Source organism: Pelecanus crispus, chromosome 5 (assembly GCF_030463565.1).
Source record: "Pelecanus crispus isolate bPelCri1 chromosome 5, bPelCri1.pri, whole genome shotgun sequence".
NCBI classification, from domain to species: Eukaryota; Metazoa; Chordata; class Aves; order Pelecaniformes; family Pelecanidae; genus Pelecanus; species Pelecanus crispus.
In genome coordinates this window covers 12,154,632-12,178,054 of record NC_134647.1, presented here as the reverse complement: position 1 = coordinate 12,178,054, position 23,423 = coordinate 12,154,632, and the positions used below count along the sequence as shown (strand labels likewise).

The 23,423-nt window shown below is 42.3% G+C and overlaps 1 protein-coding gene across 3 annotated transcripts in view; it reads left to right on the top strand.

The window, feature by feature from the left end:
- Window positions 1–23,423, top strand: part of LOC104035902 (kalirin) — a 77,807-nt gene that overhangs the window by 21,132 nt on the left and 33,252 nt on the right. The window contains exons 3-14 of one of the 3 annotated variants that reach the window (XM_075711048.1): window positions 556–660; window positions 4,670–4,765; window positions 6,421–6,551; window positions 10,250–10,316; window positions 11,602–11,705; window positions 14,701–14,770; window positions 15,360–15,446; window positions 16,230–16,322; window positions 17,460–17,510; window positions 17,854–17,931; window positions 18,881–19,066; window positions 22,612–22,783. In XM_075711048.1, coding sequence (XP_075567163.1) covers window positions 556–660; window positions 4,670–4,765; window positions 6,421–6,551; window positions 10,250–10,316; window positions 11,602–11,705; window positions 14,701–14,770; window positions 15,360–15,446; window positions 16,230–16,322; window positions 17,460–17,510; window positions 17,854–17,931; window positions 18,881–19,066; window positions 22,612–22,783 — 1,240 coding nt within the window. The remainder of the gene's footprint in view (window positions 1–555; window positions 661–4,669; window positions 4,766–6,420; window positions 6,552–10,249; window positions 10,317–11,601; window positions 11,706–14,700; window positions 14,771–15,359; window positions 15,447–16,229; window positions 16,323–17,459; window positions 17,511–17,853; window positions 17,932–18,880; window positions 19,067–22,611; window positions 22,784–23,423) is intronic. The other 2 variants (XM_075711050.1, XM_075711049.1) reach the window with 2 other exon arrangements.

Genomic DNA, 23,423 nt, shown 5'->3' with positions numbered 1-23,423 from the left:
CCAAGGACAGAAATTAAGTTATTCTTGAGCAGCTGCTATCGCTTTTTGCTAGGGTTCATATCACCTTTATCCTACCATGGCAGTATAATTCCTTATTGAAAGAAAACCCTCAAGAGAAATAGCCGTGTTTCTGTTAAATCTGCTACGTATTTGTAGCCGCAGTTTCTCCGCAGGCATGTTCTTTGCCAGAATGGCTCTTTCCTGATAAAGTGAATAATGAATTACAAGCCAAAAAATGGAGAAGATACTAACTGAACATGAATAGAGGAACACATTTTAAAAACTGTATGTTGAGCTGTTCTCATTTAAATTAAAAAATACTTTTCCATCAGCACACAGACAGCTGTAACTGCCTTAGCTGTTTGGGTGACCTATAAACTGTATTTCTGTAACTCTTAGAATGCACCAGGGTTAATGGGCAAAACCTAATGTCTTTAACGCAATATTGAGCCAGTATTAGTTTTAACAGATTCAGAGCCTGGTGGTAGGGCTCAGATATCTGAAAAGATAAAAGAAACCCATCCCTGCTTCTAATTATATTTAACTTTTCTTCAGAAGAGCAAGAAGGGTTGGGGAGAAGATGAACCAGACGAAGAGTCTCACACACCTCTTCCTCCTCCTATGAAGATTTTTGACAATGATCCAACCCAAGATGAGATGGTAAGGCCTCCCCTACTATATCAGTTTGCTGTTTAAGTGCATTTCTCACATAGCCATCTCACAGTGGTTTTGCAGCAGTCTTCTAGTAACCAGGGCCTAGACTTGCGGTTATAAGAGACTCCTATGTGCAAGTCATAACCTAATACCTTTCACCAACTGGATTTACGAATAGCACTGGTTAAGCAATTTAGCCTTGGCATCCCATTTCATGACATGTCGAGCATGTGCTTGTGTTGTGTGTGGTCAGAAATTCCACTCAGGCTGATAATGTGTGTTCTCCACGTCTGGTATAAAAGTGCTGTTGGTGTCTAGCAGCAGCAGCAGATATTTGGTGGCAGCCTGGGCCTGAGGAGTAGGGCAGATGCTGGAGTCTGCTTTAATCCAGAAATACCACCTTTACCAAGAGTTAGGTAGCTTGGGCTCTCCACTGAAGCTTTGTGTGTGACTGGGGTCCAGGAACACTGTCAGTCTGTGCCGCACCATCCACCCTCCATTCTGAATTGCTTTGAAACTTGCAGATGGAAAAGCCTGCCCAGCGCTGTTGTTTGGCATTTTTGGCATACATGGCTGATCATCACAGAATGGTCCACCAGCTCCAGTTAGTTCAGAAGCCCACAGCGTATCTGAAGTCCCTTCGGGAAGGTGGGAAAGGCTTTGGTCTGCCCATCTTTGTGCACCATGCTGGTGGTGGTAGTTCTCTGCTGTTAGCTAGGGTCTCTCTAATGTTAAGTCAGAATTTGCTGTGGTAGATGGTGCAGTGGTTTGCAGAATCCTTCAGTTACTCTCTTGGACTTGGGGTGAGATCTGTGAATATGGCTATGACAGTGGTTTGCATTCACAGTCAGTGCAGGTCCTGTCTGCACATGTCCTCCCCAACCCTTTCTTGGTGCTGTCGTCTCCCTTGTAGAAATCCATCCTCCTGTGTAGCTGTTTCCTGCTTTCCTGCTGGCATCTGTTTTTAGCACTGCCACTCTTGTATCTCTATCCTCTGATTGTAATTAGTGTATGCAAAGAAGCAAGGACAGGGGAGATTAATAAATTGTCAGAAAAAAAACAACCCAGAATGTTCTTGCGGAAGGTTCAGGCAGGAGTTTGGAAATACAGAGAGAGAAGGGCACAAATATTTCCGGGACTCAAGGAGCAGAATGATGGAGGAACAGATTCGGGGGTTTGCTGCTAATCTGTCAGGAAATGTTATGACACTGTGGTGGCAGCAAGACCAGAAGGAAGCAGCTGGAGTCGTGGACTCTTGCCCTTTGAGTGCTGCGTGTGCTGCTGGCTGTCTGGCAAGGGGCAGAGGCAAAAGGTTGGTGAAACAGAACCGTGGTGGATCCATGCCCAGCACAATAGCAGTTGCTCCTGGTTTTTTCCCTGTGGTGTTTAACTAAATGTTTTGGAGTTAGTTTGCTTTTTCGTTTTTTGGGGGGGGTTGTTTTGGGGTTTTTTTTTAAGGAAAACCAAAGCTGCTTTAGTCAGGTCACTATTTTTGATTTTTAACATGCCATGTGATTTCAGTATTTCTTAAATACATCTCTGACAGCGCCAATGTTGTGGAACTAAACTGTTTTCCGCTCCAGATGTCTAAGCTTTACAGAGCGTTTTGGCGTCCTGTTTCTTCACCCGCTCCTAAAAGAGAAGATTAAGTAGAGCAAGATGCATCTGAAACCTTTTTTGTCTCTCTTTTTCTTCCCCTACTCACTTCTTGTCACGGGGCAAAAAAACTTAAGCTCACAAACATGGCTCCTGAATTCCCTGGCACAGCAGCACCACGTTATCAACGTTTGAGTCATGCTGGAGCCAAAAGCTCTTTAATGGTGTTAATTTGGGCAGAGCTCCCTGCTGATGTCCTGCTACTGCTTACAGGCACGGGCTTAGGTTGGACCAGCAGCAGCGTGGGGAAGTAGCAGTGGTAGGTGGGAGATGTCTGCACAGTGCAGGGGGTCACACCCTCCCCTGAGCCCATCTACAAGGCAGCATTAACCATGCCTCACTGCTCCTGGAGGCTCTTATAAAGACAAATTGCAAGATATCTTCATATTAGAAATTCGTAATTTACTTCCTGGGAAATAGGAATACTATTTTTCAATTTGCCCCACACAAACCAGACTCTCTTGTCAATCACAGCAGAGTTTTATTTTACCCTGAAAGACTTGTAGGCACCAAATGTTTCCATGCTCACTTCAAAATCCTGCAGTTACTTACTTTTCAGAGATATTGAGCAATTTCAGTTAGAAGAAGTGAGAGCAACAGCTGTTTAGTGCCTCCAAAAATTGGACTCCTCCTGCTAGAATGGTTATGTTTGATGGTTATTGTCCATGTATTTGTCCAGTATCTCTTCAATGTCCCTATTTTCAGCCTGATTTTTTCCTAGACACGTCTGTCTGCATTGCAGGTGAAACAGGCTGTCTGAGCTTTTACATTTGTATGAGATTCCTGCATTACCAGCCTAATTCTTCAATTACCAGACTGATTACCTGTAGTTTTTGTTGTTGTTGTAATTAGAACTGTTGATTAGATGTATTATTTGCGAAAGATGACAGACAAGTGGCAGGCTGTTCATGATTCTGCTCTGTCACAAGGCTTCTGCTTGGGATTGGTCTCCTTTGCCTTTTTTTTCTCTTCCTGGGGCTGTGTCACTCAACAGGAGCAACATCCCCAAAGGGCTGCTTAAAGAGGTGGCCAGCTGCCTAATTCCTACCATCACATTTTCACATCTCACTCCTCAGCACTATTTAATCTCAGATGCATGTTTGTTGGCACCTGCACAGTGACTTTGCTGAAATAGGTGCTCTCTAGAAGACCTTTATTAAGCAGCTGAGAGATGAATAAGCTTTTTAAAATTTTTAATGCAGAATTTATAAAAATTTAGCCATGCTTCAGTCTGTGTCAGCCTGCCAAAAGCAGGTGATCAAAGGGAGTATATTTTAGTCAGTGCTTGTATTTCATTCAGAAAAAATGTGCATACAGGTGAGCTAATAAATACCAATTCCCATAGCTATCGCATGAGTTCGGGTTTTCAAAGTGAGGTTTCCTAGGATAAAGACCAAGGGGTGAAGAGGCCCATATAGAGCAAAAAACTTAAACTAAAACTGAATAATTCACACAGAGGCCAGTCTTTGCAGCACCATGGGGTTTGCTTGGGTAGCACATCGATGAGGTCTCAGTGTTTCTGGAGATTTGTAACAACCAGCAGCTATTAGGTGTGGCTGCCTGAATGTAGAGTCATCCAAAGACATTACATGATGTCAGGAACCTAAAATCAAATACCTGCAACCAACAGACAGGCATAGAGAAGTGAGACTGAAAATATTCTAGAGACTATCAATAGGGAAAAGTGGGCATCTCCAAAGAGTGTTTCTGCCCTCCTGTGCCAGGTACCTAGGACATATGAAATAAGCAGGGGTGTGTTCTCTCCGCTGATTGCAGAGAGGAGAGAGAAAAGATACACGTTTTAGATGGCCGAAGTTGCATGAATGGGAGGTGTTATCTGAGTTAATTTGGAGTTGCAGTTGATCTGTGGGGAAGGAAGGGGGAATGGTTTGTTCCCCCCGCCTCCCTCCCCTATTGCCTGTAATTCCATGTGTGCCTCGTACTTAATTGCGTTTATTAAATACGTATGCCTGGGGGAGGGGGTAATTTATTACATGTGCAGTAAGAAGATCAACTTTCTGGAGCCTGCAAGACCATAGATGTCCTTTGAAGGAGGAACCAACAGACATTGAGAGTATTGTAGCCTCGCTGCAAAAGAACTTCAGTTCTTTCACGCTGTTCCCTGGTTCCCAGCCTTGGAACTGCTGGAGGGGGATGTGCAGCCAGAAGTGGATGGCAATTCTATGCTTGTCTGATACGGCGACACTCACTCACCTGACCATGCATGTGGTCCTCTAACCCTCCTGCTCCCCTTCCACGTTCATTCTCCTGTCTCAGAAGCTGCTTCACTGACCGCTAGTTTCCTACTCCCTTCTCATCCTGCTAACTTGCTTTTCCTTTGCAACCTGGTGTCTTGCAGTCCTCTTCTTTGCTAGCTGCTCGACAGAGCTCCTCCGATGTCCCAACTGCTGCGGACCTTGTCAGTGCAATAGAAAAGTTGGTCAAAAGTAAGCTGGTAAGTTTAGTGTTGTGAAAACTGTGTACACAACAGGCCTAATATGACTCCAGGGAAGGGCTTTAAAATCTACCTCTTGTTTCTGGTTTCCTTGCTTTCCACCTTCATTTGCTATGCTTTTATTAACCCTATCTGCTCTGCTTCTCAGTAGAGTATCTAATACTTTTGTTGCCCATGTGAGATGAAGCCTACATCTCACGTTGCCACGTAGGCTCTGCGCTGCATAGTTGAAAGGTGCTTTTGGAGCAAGCTTTGCAGAGTATGAGCTACTGTACTATACTCTTTCTGGGGTCTTGTTGGTATTCTTTCAAATATTTTACACAGTGGGAGGTTTTGTTTTGTTTTGTGTTGTTTTAAAGCTTGTTCTGAGGCACAGGAGTTTTACTACCCAACATGTGAATTTGTTTAGTATTCTGGCTTCCCTGAAAAGACCCTCTAAAGAGAAGAACTGCTTGAAGTATCACAGCTGTGCTTTAATTTTACAAAGAATCATGTGTCACTTTTAATCTGCCTTGTCAACTCTATCTGTCAGGGAGTGGAATAAGTGATAAAAATGCTCTGGGTTTAATTTGGTCAAAAATTTCAGTATCATGCACTCTCACAGTCTGGTCCCATGTCTGCTGGACAAGGAGTAAATCCTGTTTCATATCTTGGCTTCTCTTAAGTTTTCCCTGAAACAATTCAGATAAAGCTTTTTCTACATGTCCCAGGACCTCTAAAATTAGGTAAATGCTTGCTTTGATCAAGTTTAACTTCGTTAACAAGTCAGGCTTAAAGCAGGGTTATGATGAGCCTACAAAAGTTCATTTACTTACTGGAAGGATGAATAGAGTAAAAACAAAACAAAAACCCCACAGTGATCATTGACTTACCATAACTCTGTGCAAGCAGCTTTATCTGGCCAATCGTTTCAGATGGTTTTGGTATTTTCTCAGTTTGAGATGTTGGTACATGAAGATAGTCTGTCTTCATAGGGTGCTTGATAAGGAGTAAGTGGTGAAGGAGCTGTTTGTGACATAGGAAAGTGAGGACATTCCCAGAAAATTTACTCAAAATAGTTTTGTTTCATTGAGGGACTAAAAAATTGAAAAGTATTTCATTAATCCAGTTAGATGTATTTTCAGAGGATATTTTATTTTCTCTCCCTCGCATGCAGGCTGTTAGGTCAACTGCAATTACTTTCTAGGGATTTGGGGGAAACTTTAATTACTGTGGAATGTTACTATGTATCCATCTATTTCTGTTTCATTTTGTGTTTTACTTCCCTACGAATAATCCCCATTCAGTCTTTGGCAGAGAAACACTGTCCACATGTAGCCTAACACTGGTTCTGACTGAGACACCAGGATATTTCAGGTTGTTTTGAAATAATTTGGAAGAGTTTTCTCATCCTGGGGCTACTGGAACATCTTTTTCCACCTTCTGGCAAAAGGACGTCTTCTCTGTTTTAATGCTTTTTGAGGGGGGGAGGGTCTTATATCAACTTAAAACTAGTTTGGTTGCGTTTCACTAAGTCCTGCGGGAAAGTGTTGCTGAATACTCTGCTTGGGTTTAGACTGCAGTGTTGATTGCAGAACTGACTTGAAACAGAAGATAACACTGATGCTGGAGTTCAAGGATAATGCTTATTCTATTGTTCTTTGGGGTTTTTTTAGACCCTTGAAGGAGGATCTTACCGAGGAAGCTTAAAAGATGCCACTGGCTGCTTAAATGAAGGAATGACGCCTTCGACTCCCCCACGAAACCTTGAAGAGGAGCAAAAAGCCAAAGCAATGAGAGGCAGGATGTAAGTTGTCTTGCTGGTTCTTCTTTCTGAAATATGCACCCAAGGAGGGACACATAGCTGCACTGAAAGAATACTTTGTAGTCAGTGAATGAGCACAGAACTGGGAGTAAAACTGTGTTCTGCTTGCTTCTGTTTTTTCTTAATCTGTAAAAATACTTTATAAAAGCACTTGCATACCCAGGAAGTTCATCACCACTCTTTAAAATGTGCAGCTTTTGCCCCAGATAGCAAATATCTGTTGCTGTAAAAGCCTCTGAACAGCTAGACAAGTATTACTGAGATGTTTGCCTTGGTAATTACTGCATTGCCAGAGATGAAATCAGCTCTCAAAGGGGGATATGTGGTTGACCTTCTTAACTACCTTCAAGGAAAAGAACAGAGAATCCCACTAGGATTTTCTGAATGGGATAACTTTTTTTTGCCTTATCTGTTAGCAAAGGAAGGGGCAGAAGTCAGATGCGTTTGTGGTGGAAACACACCACCAAAGAGCAAGTTTCATTTGGGAAACCCTCATGTTCATGGTAATGGAAGAGGAAAGAAATTGTGACAGCTCATGAAAGTTGTTTTTTAAAATTATCTGTACGCTCCCATAAATGTATCAGAAATAACATTTGTGCCTTCCAAGATTATAATGATTAAAGCATTTCTTAAATGCATGGTTAGGCTGAAGGACACAGAATTGGGGAAACAGAATCAAGAATTATATGAAAGAGGGCTCAGGTAGCTGTTTTCTTTATACTGCCTCTTACACTGACAACAGTAACTGCAATCATATAATCAAATCATACATTGATGGGAAAAGTAATGGTCCATACAGGTCTGCTTGGAGTGTGGTAAGGTGAGAGGTGGAAGAAGAGCAGCCCATTTGGGAAGGGTGCCAAGCAGGGAAGGAAACCGAGTCAGGGGAGGACAAGGAGGTAGTTAAGTGTAGACAAGGAAGCAGGAGCAAAGTATTACAGGTCTGTGAAAGCCATCATTTGCTCCTGCAGTTTGTTGTACTAAGCCGGAGAAGCAATACAGTGAGGGACTGGATCAACTCCCAGCAGAAGGCAGGGACATGACACTCCTGGATGCGTTTCTGAATGGGAGAGGTTTCTACTAGACAGCAGTCAGCCCTCCCGCAGGGAACATCTCTGCCCATGCCTGTCTCCTAAAAGCTCCTCAATATTGCAAGTTCTTGGCTTTCTCTGGTAGCAATTCAATAATTAGATAACTGGCAACCAACTGCAGGTTGCAGTTTTAGTGCAGAGACCTTTGTCACTGTAAGCATAGATACAGTTACACTTTCTGGCGTGTGATGCTTCTGGCAGGGGGACTGGCAGCGTGTTACATGTAATTAGCATCTGCCTCCGTCCAGATTTCCTAAATTCCAGGATGTTTAGGAGCACCTGCTAGTGGCTTTAAGCACAAGACATCTGTCTCCTCTCCAGCTCCTTTGTGTGTGTGTTCTGTATCTCTGTGGCTCGCTGTGTTTAATTCCATAGCCATATAAGGTAGCTGGGCTCCAAACTTGAGCTGTGACCCCCCATTCCCCAGAAACCAGCAGTTTGAATCCTTGCACAGCCATGGGCAGTAATTTCCTGTGTCTCTGGCAGCATGTATGTGCCAGCAGTTAGCTTTAGTGTTAGGAAACCCTTATTCCATCAGACTTGATTGCTGCATTTCTATGAGCAATAAGGCAATAGTCTCATCGAATAGTGTTGTTCAGTATAGATTTAATACAGAGTTACCAAGATACCCAGATATTCAGACTTATTCAGAAGTGAGGAGACTCTATCCTTGGTTCCAGTTCATGCTATTTTAAATACAGCTGTGTAGTCAATACCTGCTGGTGACCAGGGCAGGCACTTTCCAAGCAACTGCCTGCCCTTGCTCCATGTTATTGGATGAGATGAGTCAACTTGAATTTTTGGCCACATGCATCTTAGAAACCTTAAATTTGGGAGTACCTCTAAGGTCCTGTGTCAGGTAGGCTTCATAGAACAAATAGAGAGGGTCAAGGTTGATTTTTCTGCTTGCTGGGAAGACGGGAGCTGGGGGAATACTCGTGCTGAGTTTAAGGTAAGCAGTGGAGATGCAGACCTTGGTTCCTAAAAGAGGTGTAAATTTGCAGGCTCACCTGATAGACACCTGGTCACTGCACTGATTTTTAATTCAAACCCACCTGCCTGCATGTGCAGCAACATTAAGTACTACAGGTACCTGCTGCTTCATTTTTAGAGCAGGATTTGGCCACATGTATCCTTGCAGTAACTCAAACCAAAGGAGTCTGGGTGTGGGAGAGGCAGTGGGCAGAGGGAAGAGGTTCTCCCTCTGCTTTCTGAGTTCGCAGGGAGCGATGCAGGCAGAGGCGGTGCAAGCCAAAAAGTAACCTCCCAGCATGCCTTCCTGCACAGAGATGTGGCACGCCTTTTGCAAGGGCATGGTAGGTCAGCCAGCGAGAGGGGACTGTACAGTGTATACTTGTTCAGGCCACACGCTGCTGCTTTGTAAAAGAGCAGCCTTTTGCCCCGTGCATGTTTACTACCCAGGCACACAACTTGGCAGGGCACAAACATCTGGCATCGCTGCTGCCAGCCCTGCCTTCTGCCAAGGGGGCTGGATTTCACTCTCAAACGAACAAGAAGCTGTTTGACCTCTTCCTGCCACGTGTCTTCGGTATCTCCTCCACTCTGTCTGAGCAAGGGACATGCTGGGAGTGCAGCAGGAGCAGGGTTTATTTTCTCAGTAACCTCTCATAACTGAGTCTCTCCTTGCAACACCAGTCTACATTTTTTTTTCCCCCTCTAGATATTTTCAACCAGGCTTTTATCTTAGCACTGTTTGCCCTCAGCCCTATCATTTCAAGCGGGTCAGTCTGCTGATTGATGTGAGCGGAGTGATATTAGACATGAAAGCACTCCTCTATCTTGTTAGCCTTGTTACTGCCATAGCGAACTTGAGCACATATGGAGTTTATTTGTCATGTGCCAAATCTATGTATTGGCGTAACTGAGAGGCAAACTGTCTGCAGCAAGCTGTAACTTTTTGAAATTGTCCTCGAAAGAACATTATGTGATTAGTCAGTTTGACTTACAAAGGAGGGGCTTTTTTTAGCTTGCTGTTGTTTGCACGCATCAGGCCTTCATTAGATGACTCTCCTACCCAGGATTATTAGCTCTGAAATCAGTCTAAAGCATTTGACACCCACACATAGATTACCTAGTCTGAAAGATTAAGGTCTTGGTTATGATGGGGGGGAGGAATTTGTTTTCCAAGTGTTTGAAACTTCCAAATTAAAACTTAATTGATGAATCTTGAGCAAAGCCAGAGACTCAGGGAAGAAATCCTCACCTGCTTGCTGCAAAATGGGTCAGGACATGTCTCCATTGCTCTCAGGAGGGCTGCATGGGGGGTGGAGGAGAGGAGAACAGGGAGGGTAGTTCAAAGTACAGGCAGCTGGATGTGCTTCTGCTTTTGCACCGTCCTGGGATGTGGGAGGGGAAGAGGGGTAGGAGGAAAGAGTGGTTAAGAGAATTGAAGCTACCCTGACCTGAAATGTGACATTTTTGTCATTTGCATTCCACTGAGCTGTGAGTGAGTAAAGAGTAAGTTGTGTTACATGACCTGGAATGATGATGGGGTAATATGTGGTAAGCGGAACAAACAGTAACATCAAGGAATATGGTCAAATATGTGTGTGTTCTGTTTAAATTTAGGTTTGTCTTAAATGAGCTGGTACAGACCGAAAAAGACTACGTCAAAGACTTGGGAACTGTTGTGGAGGTGAGCTGAAGCAAACCCCACTATGCAAAATGTTTTCCCACTGAAAAGCACCATGCTGAAAAGTGACAACAACAAAAAGTACAGCATGAGAAACAAACTGCTTTATTTTGCACTCTGCTTCCATGGTCCCCTTCTCATGTTGACAGAAACAAAAAGAAATGCCTTTGGAAACTATTTTTGTTTCCATCTAACAAATGCTGTATTTTAGGTTTCAACTCCAGTGTGCAAAGGTTTTTCTTGGCTACCCTGCTTGTGACAAACTCTTTCTGCTCTAATGCAACCTTGAGGGTAGCGGTGCAGAACAACTTATGCTGCTACTATGCATTTCATGCATTTCTTGCTGTCATATTGAGTAATGGTAACATATACTTCACTTGAGTTTGCACCTGGAGTCAAGTCCTGTGTCTGAGTACCTTCCAGAAGCTGGGTTTGGATCTGTGCTGAGGTGCGTGTGTGGCCCATGGATTACTCTTTTGCAAAAAGACTCAAGATAAAATAGAGGGCTTTTTTTTATTTGTCTTTTTTTTTCAAAAACAGTTATAGTTTTTTAAGCTTCAACTTGTAAAGTCCTGTCTGATCCTTAGGGATCACCTGTCAGAGCCAACTCACACGCAGGGTCCAGTTTTCTTCTCACTAAGGACTCAGAACTGGAGGCATGTATTTGAAGTGGGCTTTCGGCAAAGCTTTTGGCATTTGCTAGTCCAAGGAGAATTATCGGCCCATCTAACAGTGATTTTCAACACCTTCCAAACTTGAAGACCTCTGTGTTATCTTCAGTTTACATCATGCACCACTGGCAAACCTGACAGGGCTGCAGTGCTCCAAAGACTTGTAAAGAAACTCTCAGGAGGTGTGAGAAATCCTATTCATGTGACTCTAAATTTACTGCTTGGCTTTGTGCTCTCGCAAAATACTCATGGTGATGAGTGGAAGAACTCTGTGCAGAGTCTGGCTTCTTTCTCTTACCAGAGAAGCCAAGCTGGATAAACTACTTTTGTTTAACTTCTATCTTCTAGTTGCACTTATCACTTCAATGACATCTAGTAATGGTTTGTATAAGTATTGTAGATATTCAGAACAAATCCTTTGAAGTTTTCTTTTAAACACACTGTGTAATTTAAAGTATCTAGATGGGCTTCTGGCTTTAAATTGTACAAAAGTTATTTTAAGCATTTTCAATCTAAAAAATCCTGACATTAAACTTTTGCTTCTTTGAAAAAAAAAGTGTAATTATGCTCCTCCTTCAGATGAACACTTTGCTAATTACTGATCACTAATCCTAAAGGGCTTCATGAAGAGGATAGAAGAAAAAGGAGTTTCTGAAGATATGAAAGGGAAAGACAAGATTGTATTTGGCAATATTCACCAGATCTATGACTGGCACAAAGAGTAAGTTTTTGGTTTAGTTCCTTTTTAAGGACCTTTCTAACCACTCGTCCATAAAGGATTGGGGTGTATGGTGTCTGTATGTCTAAGCTGCTTTTAATTGAACATCAGCAGGTCATTCAGGGCTGAACTTCCAAAGGACGTTGACTCACTTTAAATGGTCTCTGTTGGTTTGTAAGTGCTGCTTAATACCTTCACAAATCATGGCTACCTTGAATCCTGAGAACATGTTCTAATTCATGTGCTTTTACCCACAGTTTCGCAATACACTAGATCCTGATACAGGGCTTTGTCTATCCAGCCAAAAATGGCAAAACTGCATGATGCAAAGCATCAGTCTTACATACAATCATTTTTCCCAGTGAAAAAAACATTGGTGGGCTATAGCTTTGCACTGCCTGGCTTCATGGGAGGGTATTTGTCATGCTGTCTCTGATCACAGATACAGCTTTATGCTGGCTCAGACACCATGCCAAGAGTGCTGGTCACTGTGACAGAAATGTTGCACACAAGAGAATCTGCTCTATGTCAGTATATGCTGCCAACAGCTCTGCCACTCCTTGCTGGGGAGCAACAACAAGAGGCTCAATGGGAGATATCACTGTGGTCCATCCACAGCTCCTGAGCTACTGCTCATGAGCAGTCCCAGTTGCTGCTTGTGGAGTACTTGCTGGATCCTCAGAAAAGCTACGGAGGCTACCCTAGTTGCGTTTCTTCATTCACAGCTGTAGGCTCAATTCATCCCACTGATGAGAAGTAGCAATGCTGGAAAGTCATGATTTCCTTCCTATGTCTTGTGGTTCTCAGCAACATGAACATCTTCACATGCAGCTGATAGGATCGTGAAGGCTGACCATACCAGTAGTATTTGGCTAGTAGGGTGATAAAATGCAAATACCTTCAAGATCCTTCTCACGTGAAAGCTCTGACATGCTTTGGCCTAGTGTCCTGGTTTTGGCTGGGACAGAGTTAATTTTCTTCCTAGTAGCTGGCACAGTGCTGTGTTTTGGATTTAGTATGAGAATAATGTTGATAACACACTGATGTTTTAGTTGTTGCTAAGTAGTGCTGACACTAGTCAAGGACTTTTCAGCTTCCCATGCTCTGCCAGGTGCACAAGAAGCTGGGAGGGGGCACAGTCAGGACAGCTGACCCAACCTGGCTAAAGGGCTATTCCATACCATATGACATCATGCTCAGTATATAAGCTGCAGGGAGTTGGCCAGGGGCCAGCGATCGCTGCTCGGGGATCGGCTGGGTGTCAGTCAGTGGGTGGTGAGCAGTTGCATCGCTTCTTTCTCCTGGGTTTTGGTTTTTTTTCTCTCTCTCTCATTGTTTTCCTTTCCATTACAATTTATTATTGTTGTTGTTATTATATTTTATTTCAACTATTAAACTGTTCTTATCTCAACCCATGAGTTTTCTTACTTTTACTCTTCAGATTCTCTCTGCCACCCTGCCGGAGGGAGGGTGAACGAGTGGCTGTGTGGTGCTTGGTTGCTGACAGGGGCTAAACCACAACAGCTAGTTGATGCTTTTGACTCTGAGTTAGGAACTCTGTTCCTTGAAAATCTTACTCATACAAGTAGCTTGATGGAAACATGAGGCTTATTTCAAACCCTGGGCCATTTCTGCTGTAACTTTATGAACAGCAATGTCCTGCTTATGGACAACATGGCCATCATTTCAACTCTGCCACTCAGAAATACTCTACAGCTCCAGCTAACTAGAATTTGAGCACATATGCAGACTTAGCAATGGACACCAGGCTGGATCTTCCTTCAGCTCTCGACATTTCCCTCACCCAGGAAACACAGTGTCCTTCCCATCATGTGTCCCACAGGTGCTTATCTCATGGCCTGGGCCTGTATTTATGTTCTGACAGATGCCCTTCTGAGCACAAAACAAAAAATGTCAGAAAAAGCTTCACCATATATTGTGTTGATACCAGCAACAGAGTGTTTTTACCAGTGCCATTTGTTGTTTAAGTGTGATGATAGGAGTTTTCTGTAACACACAGGGAGGGATTCCCTATTTTTAGTTCTGCGTATCTGGGTCAAGAAGTCTATTTAAATGCAGATGAATTTAACATTTAGAGAGGATTGAGTTATGGAAGCAGCTGTATCTGATGGTAGTGATAGTTGGGACAGTTGTCCAATGTGCATCTTCTTTTGACATTCTGGGATTTCTTGGGACCAGACCATTGCAGGCATGTCCTCTCACCAAATCTGGCTACTGTAGCAAATCCATGGAAGCATTTCGGACAGAAATCCTGCAGTGAAAGAGGAAGATCATGGGAAGGGAGATTGTCAGGATTTGCCTACCAGTTAGAAAAACCTCCCAGTATTTTAAAGTTTAGTTTAGCTGCTTTTACCTCACTTTTAGGCATCCCAGTATATTCGCTAGAATGAGTGACCTCCCCAACGCTACAGGTTAAGATAGAGACGGTGTTTATGAATTAGTATTACTGTGATGAATTACAGTATATTACTAACAGTAATATACTGAAGAACAGTGAAAAACAGAACATACCAAAACTCCACCAGCAAAAACGTGTTGATTTGTTTATGCAAGTGGAAACTTCTGCAACTCTTTCATGTTGACCAGTACTCCAAATCTGCTCGTGCAACTGAGAACTCCTGGTAAAGCTTCAGTTGAGTTTTCACAAGCGTTTTGGTATATGGAAAAGTTTTACTTTGGAAGTTCTCAGTGAAGGAAAGCAGCTTTTGCAATGAGATAGTAATTGGCACTTTTTAAAAATTTGAAACCACTGTAATAGTAAAGAAGAACAGATAGTTTGCTGGACAAGACCTCCATATTTCACAGCTCTCATCTAATGTTTTAGAAATCCCACCATTAAGGGCTGAAGCCGAGCTTACCTTTTCATTTATTATTGAATACTATAGCTAAAATTGCATCAATATATCTGAAGGATAACTAGTCTGCTGCTGGGATGACCTAAAGAAGTATTCTGAAATGCTGATATTCTTTCTTTAAGCTTTTTCCTGGCTGAACTGGAAAAATGTCTTCAAGAACCTGACCGTCTAGCACAGCTTTTTATTAAGCACGTAAGTTTTATTTTGTTACCTGTCTCCAGTATAATTGTCATTTAGGGTGTGATGACTCCTTTCTGAAAACATCTGTTTGTGTCGACTTGATACTTTTACATGGCTAAACTTCATTTAAACATAAAGTAGCCCTATAGTTATGCATCTTCAGTGAGCAGCTGGATTGAACTAAAGCATTAATCATTGCCTTCTTGCAGACTTCTTATTTTGGGGGCAAAAATGATGTGGCCAAGGATATCTGCCAAAATACAGTTGTGGCAGGTAATATAATTATTGCCAACTGCTACGATTTACATGTTTGTGTGATATTAGCCAGAGCACAACTCTGTAGCAAATTTCAGACTTACCAGTGTGGGGATGACACCTCTAACTGGCTACCTCCATGGAAACCTCCCCTTCCTAAAGGTGTAGAAGTGGAGAACAGAACCAGTTGTCAATTTACTCTCCTACTTCAGCAAACTAAATCTTTGATTAAACAAAAAATAAGGAAGACCAAACAGAACATCCTGGCAACTTTCTGCCAGCTTTTAATAGTAGAACAGATGGTAGCCCATATCTCACCAAGCTGCTGTGCCTCTTGCTTTCACAGGAGCGGCGATTACACATGTATGTGGTATATTGCCAAAACAAGCCGCGATCTGAATATATAGTAGCTGAGTATGAGGCATACTTTGAGGTAAGCATTGCTTATTATATGTTACTGCTACTTACAGCTGTGAGTCCTAGTCAAGTAGACTATTCTGTGACCTGTGGGGTTTATCTAAAACAACCTCTAGAAGATTTTGATACTGCACATGCTGCTAAAGTCTCTGCTATGGGGAAAAACATTATTATTTCATTTATTTCAAATTCTCATGTTGTTAATTTCTAATAAATATTTCATCCAGTACTGTCTGTGGCCCTCAGACCACCACAACTGCATTGATTTCTGTCCGAAATAAAATAAGACCTTTTAATCTGTAGTCTACAAATAGGGGAGGAAGTAAAAGTCATTGGAGCTGCGTGGTGCCTCTCATAAATTCCCAATAAGTTTGTCTGTTTCAAGAAATCTTTGAGACTAGCCACATTTAGATATTAATGTGAAAGAAGCTTGTTTAACAAGGGAAAGATGCTTCGTTTCACCCAAGGGCATGAAACATGCTCTGCAGGACTTGTTTGTGAGCTAATCCCTGCTGCAGTGGAAAGAGCAGTCTCCAGGCCTTGCAGCCCTGCTTGGTCAGCTCAAAGGGGGAAGGGATCCTATGCTTTCCAATGTCTTCCAGATAGGTCATGACTTTTACCCAGTCCTTGCCTAAATAGGATATGCCAGATTTTTAAATCCTCTAAAATTCCCTTTTGTAAACAAAAGATTAAGAACAGAGCAACTTTCTGTGGAAATAAGACTCTGCTGAGACATTTTATCTTGTTGTCTGTCTTACTCTGTGATTGTTTGCAATTGTTTTTAATCCTCAATTTTTAGGAGGTTCAACAGGAAATAAGCCAACGGCTAACCATCAGTGATTTTCTGATCAAACCCATTCAAAGAATAACTAAATATCAGCTTCTTCTCAAGGTGAGTGGAAAGATACAGTTTGGACTAAACTGTAGTCTGCATCTTGCATTAGATGCTGTTACTTTAAATCAGCCTTAGTTTTGACTGAGGAATAACTTCATCAAATTAAGAGGAAAGAGGAGTCTGCTTAAACATGGGCATACAATGGCAGAGTCCCATGGAAAACATCCAGAGAGCAGGAGGGCCGCATCTGTGAGAGTAGTTTGCAACCTAGGATAATAAAAAGACTTTTTTTTATAGAAGAGTAAACTTCAAATAGGAATTTTCTTCTTCTGAAGTTTCAGAGCAAACTTTCATTCAGTTTTTTTAAATTGCAATAAAGACGCACAAGTGTCCCTGCCCATGGTGGGGTGGGTGGAACTAGATGATCTTTAAGGTCCCTTCCAACCAAAACCATTCTATGATTCTATGAAGAGTGTTAATAAAGCCTGTCTTTGGTGCTGAATGGCATGCTTCTAATAAATGCTATGGCCTCCATTTCTGAATATCTCTCTTCAAATTAGCATAAGAAACTTATTTCTAGAATATTCTGATGTCTTAAAATTTGGGGAGCCCACTGCAATTTTTTTCCCAAGGAGTCTGACTGCTCTGGCTTCTGCTGACTTTATCCACAATGCCAATTACTCAGCATTTCTGAAAATTCATCCCCAGGGGTCTCAAGCTAATATCTAAAATTAGGCGTGTCTGAACCCTACCCTGTAATCTCCAGCAGTACCAGGGCTCTGAGCTGGTTTCTTCTCTTTTTTGAACTAGTCCGAAGCAGGCTGCCATCAGCCCACAGTTGGTAATTGCACACCAGCAAAGAGACAGCATCATGTTCTCTGAAATGCTAAAAGGAAAAGAAAAATCTTCAAGTGTGTGTGGTCTTGTGGCTTAAGACAGGGAACAAGTAAGCATTCCCAAGGGCTAATCCCAGCTTTGTCTTTTTTCTGTGATGTTTTCAGCAACCATCCACACCCCTTTTCCATATCTATCAAGTGGTTATAATGTTTAGCAACCTCTGAAGATGAATTTATTAATATTAGCAAGTTCCTTCTCAGAAAATCACATGCTGAGTATGCTTTTTCTTTTTCAAACTGGCATCTTTTGTTTTCTCTTTCTGAAGTGCCTTAATGCAAACCTTTCTGCTTTCTCCAGGACTTCCTGAGGTACAGTGAAAAAGCTGGTCTGGAGTGCTCCGATATAGAGGTACATTTTCATGTCCTGGACAATAGTGCTATGTTATCTGATGGCACTTTATATGGAGGAATGCAAACCCCAGTATCCCTTTGACAATAGCTGAAGATCCTGCTGGTATTCTAAATGTCATATTTCTCTCTAGCTTAAGTCAGAAGCAAAAGATGAAGGCGCAGTCCTGCATTGTAGATGCACCATCCTCTTTTAGACAGTACTGTACATCTTCAGTGCATGAGGGCGTCACCATGAATAACTGCTAGCAGTGATCACGCTATTGAAGTTCATTATTTGACACTTTGCTTTTAGGAACCCTCTGATTCTCTTGTAACAATACAGCATCCTTTTTTCTTAACAGAAAGCAGTTGAGTTAATGTGCCTTGTACCGAAACGTTGCAATGATATGATGAACCTGGGTCGCCTCCAAGGCTTTGAGGTATGTATTTGCAATCTGCTTATAATAACAACCAGGCAAGGAAAAGCGTTTTATCTTTCTATGATTGTCTATATAATCTGCCCTACTCCAGGCTGTTTATCTAGTGCTTGTTCTTCTCCAGCACTGAGCTGCATGCTTTGGTGAGGTTTCAAAGGTGGGGTTGATATACCTGTCACTCTAAACTTGTGATAATCTATCTATTGTCCTTTCAAAATGTGAGGTCTGTAAAAGCTTCTGCAAGCTTGAATTAGACTTCTTCTATCTATTGCCAGAGCAAAATAAGTGGTGAACTGGACTGCTCTGCCTATTAGTAAGGTCACCTAGCATTAATGTGTTAACAGCTCCCTCTGAGTTGGGCAACATCCAGGAGGGGACTTAGGAGTTATAACCCCACAGGTTACAGCTTGTGGTTTGTAACTAAGCCAATGTAGGCTTTGGCAGTCCTGGTGAGATGTCTTATTTCCAAAATGAAGTTTGTCTTACCATCTTATGCATGATAGCATTCCTGCAAACAGGTAGGTCCTGGTTTTTTGCACCTTCAGAGGTATTGTGTCATTGACTACTGGCTTAGGTGGTGATGAAGAGCTCAGGACTAGAGGCAATCCAAGGCACTACAGACTACAGTAACAAGCTACATAATGAGAACAGTGTTTGAAATTAAGTGTACAAAACAGTCTACTTGAGACCTCTTGCTTTTGGTTTTATATGCACAATCAGTGGCAATAAAAACAAACAAAACCTATGTTATTTTCCTTAAACTGAGCTCTTGATTTACAAGATTGCTGCTTTGATAGCTTAGAGGGGATATGTTTCACAAGAATTCAGTGCTGTTTGGAAAACTTGGACTGCACAAAACATAGCAGATGGGATCTTGTGGGATCGCACAAGATGTCTTGTGGGGTCATGGTGGATCGGGGTTTGTAATGCTGCTGCTTCGTCTGCTTCTCAGGGAAAGCTGACAGCTCAAGGCAAGCTGCTGCAGCAGGACACCTTCTACGTGACAGAGCAAGATTCTGGAGTTCAGTCTCGACCAAAGGAACGTAGGGTGTTTCTCTTTGAGCAAATAGTTATCTTCAGCGAACTCCTTAGAAAAGGATCTTTAACGCCAGGCTACATGTTCAAGAAAAGCATAAAGGTAAGAAACAGAGAGGGAAAGGCATATTCTGTTTGATGGTCACATAAGGAAATCTTACCAATTTTCTATACTGTGAGACTGGTCCATCCTATCACAGGTGACCAACAATTTGCAGAAAACATTTGCATTTACCTTTCAGTGGATCAGAAGCCGTTTAAGACCGTCTCTAAATAAACCACTGGGTGTCCAAATGTACTGGGTAATTTTTACAAGGAACATAGCCAGGGCAGGTCCTCTGTCATTCATAGCTCCAAGTTAGCAAATACTGCTACAAAGCCTGCAGTAGTCAAAGGAAGTATACAATAGTTGCTTTTAAGCATGATCATAAAAGGTAAGGGAAGGTGTTAGGCCAACCTGTAATCAGTATTAAGCCCCTATGTGGCATTACTGGAAATACTCTCCCTAATGGGAAGAGGGCTCTTAGTAGAAATGTGAGCATTGCAAGAAGACAGAACTATTTCAAAAACAAAAATACACACAGTTCTAAAAATGTAGGTATGAGGAGTTATAAAACCAGATAAACTGTAAAGAAAGTTTTAAGAAACTAATTTTGGTTTTAAATAATCTTTCCAGGTTATGAGGCTGGGACTAAAAGTAAAATCTGAAAGTAACCACGGAAAATACTTATTTGTTTATTTGTTTGCTCAAGGGGTTTTATGCTTGTTTAACAAATGCAAAGTTAACCACTGAAATGGTAAGTGAAGATGAATGAATGCTATACCTCTCCTGGTAGAACCACCTTTGCTGTGCCTGCAGAAAGAGCAAAGTCACCGGTTCGTTTGAATGTCTTGATTGCTCAAAGCTGAGAAACCAGTCTGGGATTGATTTCCTTTTCAAAGATACAGTTTAAAAAGAGACGTGGGAGAATGCATTGTGTTTGCTGTAAATTTTAAATGGTACATTAATATGAAATAGTATCAGGTGAGATAATGCAATATCAGGTGAAATAATGCATATTAACCATACATAACTAAACAAATCTATGATAAACAGCATATTTACTGAAATGAAGGCATCTTCTTGGCTGACAGAAACTGCAGCATTTACTGAAAAGCCTATATCCATTTGCAAGTCAGCGTATTTCAGTTTCCAACCAAATAATAAGCTATAAAGGAAAAATCTAAAGTGTACAAATAAACAATTATCTTGATTTAGATGATCAGCTTTGATTTTCTCTTATTGCTGATTTAAATCATTATTGAAGTTGGAGATGGAAATACATGAATCATTTTTACTTCAGTTTATTGTATGTATAACAATGAGGCTTTTATCTGCAGGAAACAATTCCTGAACTGTATATTGTAGATAAAGAGAGAAAAATAAATCTCTCCTAATGTCAATAAAATTAGCTTGCCTCAAGGGTATGAGTTGCTTTTCTAGTTAAACAGCCTGTGAAAGTAATGCTGTTCTCACTGCCTGAGTTGAACATTTTTGTGTGATAGTTTTCCAGTCCCTCTTTTCTTCCATTTGGCAAACAGCTTGTTCTCCTGTTGAGTGCCTACAGCAAGTGTGGGATCCCCTGTGGCTCCATGTGCATCTCCCCCACCGCAGCGTGGAGTCTGTGTGCCAGCAGCTCTCACACCCTGCCTCCCAGCCCCTACTTCAGCTTCTGGCTGCTTTTGCATTTCTCTCATGCTTTTCCACAGAGATGAGCTGTGGCCCACAGTGGAGCAGGACCATTCCCTATAGCAGGACCATGCCCCACGTCTCTGTGACATGGGTATCCTCTCCTTGCACTGGAACCTCAACCTGAGCTGGGTGATTCCCTGGAGAGGCACTTTGTCCAAAGGTGTCACATAAACAGGCTGCCTCGTCACCTGTCTTTCATAACCCTGCCCTAAAAGTGGGCATCCAGAAATTGCATCTGGTCTGAGTTCATGAGCCAGAGTTTGAGGCTCTACACTGTCAGCTAGGAACAAGTGTCTTTGACCTTGGTTCAAGTGCTGACATGATCCCATCTTCACAGCAGTTATCAGGACTGACTAGCAGTCTTTGGCTAGCTTTGATACCATCTGCAGTCATGGTTGTCCAGTTCTCTGGGAGACACTCCCTGAGAGATGTAGGCTGTTTCCCTGCTGGTCACATCCTCCCACACAGCAGAAGGACCTAGCCAGCACTGGAGATCTCATTTCTTTCCTCTGTGTCACAGCCACTGTTGAGCACTGGGGTCTGTCCATTGCAGTAAGAAGGGCATATGACTCCAAATGCAGCCATTCTGATCTGTCAGCGAGATGAGGCTCCCAAATATTGTTCTCCAAGGTCTGTCACACTCAGACTGTGTTAGAAGCTTCATCATGATGTCCTACATTAGTGAAGAACCCTTCTTTATGCAGTCAGGTAGTTAGCATTGAGAAATTGCACATCCCTTCTGGGATACTTCTCAGTTGGATACCTTTCAGACTCTCAAAATACCTAAGTGGGTAGCCTTGGCAAATACATCTCCCTGAGACACAAATTAGAGGTTAGGGACTCTGACCTACAAGTCTTTTTCCTGGAGTCATACCAGGATTTACTTGCTTGCTTTGGCTATCAACCAGAGGAGCAAGAGCTCAGTACAAGAGGAAGAGTACTGTCCAGGCTGACTGTCTGTCCCTTTCCTTGACCCCATGTCAGAGGAGTTCCTGCCTGTCCCTCTGATTTGACAGGGACCCCCAGCAGAGAAGGAAGAGGCTCTTTCCATCTTGCAGTTTGAATGCTGGACAGTATTCAGATGTGGAGTGGATCTCTCCATACCTTGACAGATATTCAGAGCAATTGGAGATAGACTTCTACAGGGACTTTACTGTGTTAGTCTTCAGAGCTGTCTACTTTTGGCATGAAGACTCTCCCTCTCTCTCTTTCTTTGAAAGGCTATGCCAAATTATTCTTGTTTACTCTCATATATATAAGTAGCTCAGGAAAAGTTAAAGTTATAGGTACACTTAAACAGAAGCCTCACAAGGGCAGGACAGCAGCCGGAATTGCCATCCATGAAATTTCCAGAAAGAGTATCTGTGACTACAGTCAAGTGAAGTGATTGTGCACAGATGACAGTGTAATCTGCTAGAAATAAGATCTGTTGGAGCATCAGGGGAGAGTTGCTCTTTTTCTTGGTTATAACCCTGTGCACAGTCCATTCCATTTTTAAAATACTCTAATGACTGAGACTTTCTTTCCCGCGGAGGGTAAGAAATGTAACCACTTACTTAAACTGGAGGAATGATAGACTTTATTAACATCTTAATAGGGACATTTTAACTCTATTTATGGGTTACAGTGAATTTTTAGCACATCAGTCAGGTCTATGTTACCTTAAAATAGAAGCTGTAATTCAAGACAGGGCAGGCGGATGTCTGGTAAATCTGTCAGAGCTTTATTAAGCATCATGTTTAAGATTAAGATTTATCTGCCTAAATCTAGATGAGGCAAATTCTTCTGATTATGATCTGACAGTCTGTTATTGGACTCAATTATTTTCAGGAACTTTTCAGAACAATTCCATTCTGATTCTTGAGTAACATTAACTCATGCTCCGTGTAACACATGCTTACCTTGGCTTGTTTCAGATGAACTACCTTATCATTGAAGAAAACGTGGACAATGATCCCTGCAAGTTTGCTCTAATGAGCCGGGAAACATCAGAGAGAGTCATTTTACAGGCAGCTAATCCAGAAATTCAGCAAGCTTGGGTACAGGACATCAACCAGGTCCTGGACACACAAAGAGACTTCCTAAATGGTATGTACATGGTCTTTGCTCTGTTTCCCAAACTGTGACACTAAATGGGATTTGGAATCTTTGTGTCTTTGTTCCCTCTACGAGAAAAACATTCAGCAACTTATTTTCATAAGGAAAATCCCAAGGAGAAAACTAGAGCCCAGTCTGCCCGTCATTAAGCACTGGGTCAAGTGGCATCCACAGAGTACATGGGAAAGAGTCCTCATAATTTACAGCTGGTCTTTGAAAAGAGACCACCTCAGTGCCACTGTACAGAGGTTTCTGTCCTGCATGCCAGGTCTGCCTGGTGGGAAGGTGAAGGATGGGAGAAGGGCTGGGCAAGCCTGATCTGAACTGCTGTGTGGCCCTGGAGCCCACCCTGAGAAGCTGCTGGAGCCCCATCTTGCATTAAAGACCACAGGTCATTCTGGCCTGGCTCCATTAGCAGCATCTCATGGATTGTTTTTGGCAGCCTGCTGGCTCCTTCTTTAAATAGGTGGTGGCTCCCTGAGCAATTGCCCTGCAAATATCAGTCAGGTTCATGTTCAGGTGTCAAGTCCCTCTTGTCAATGACGTGCCTCCGGTGGTACTTTTGTGCAAGATCCTTTAAAAATGCTGGGGTTTGCAGGGTTTTATTGCCTGCTGCTTTCCATTCTACCAG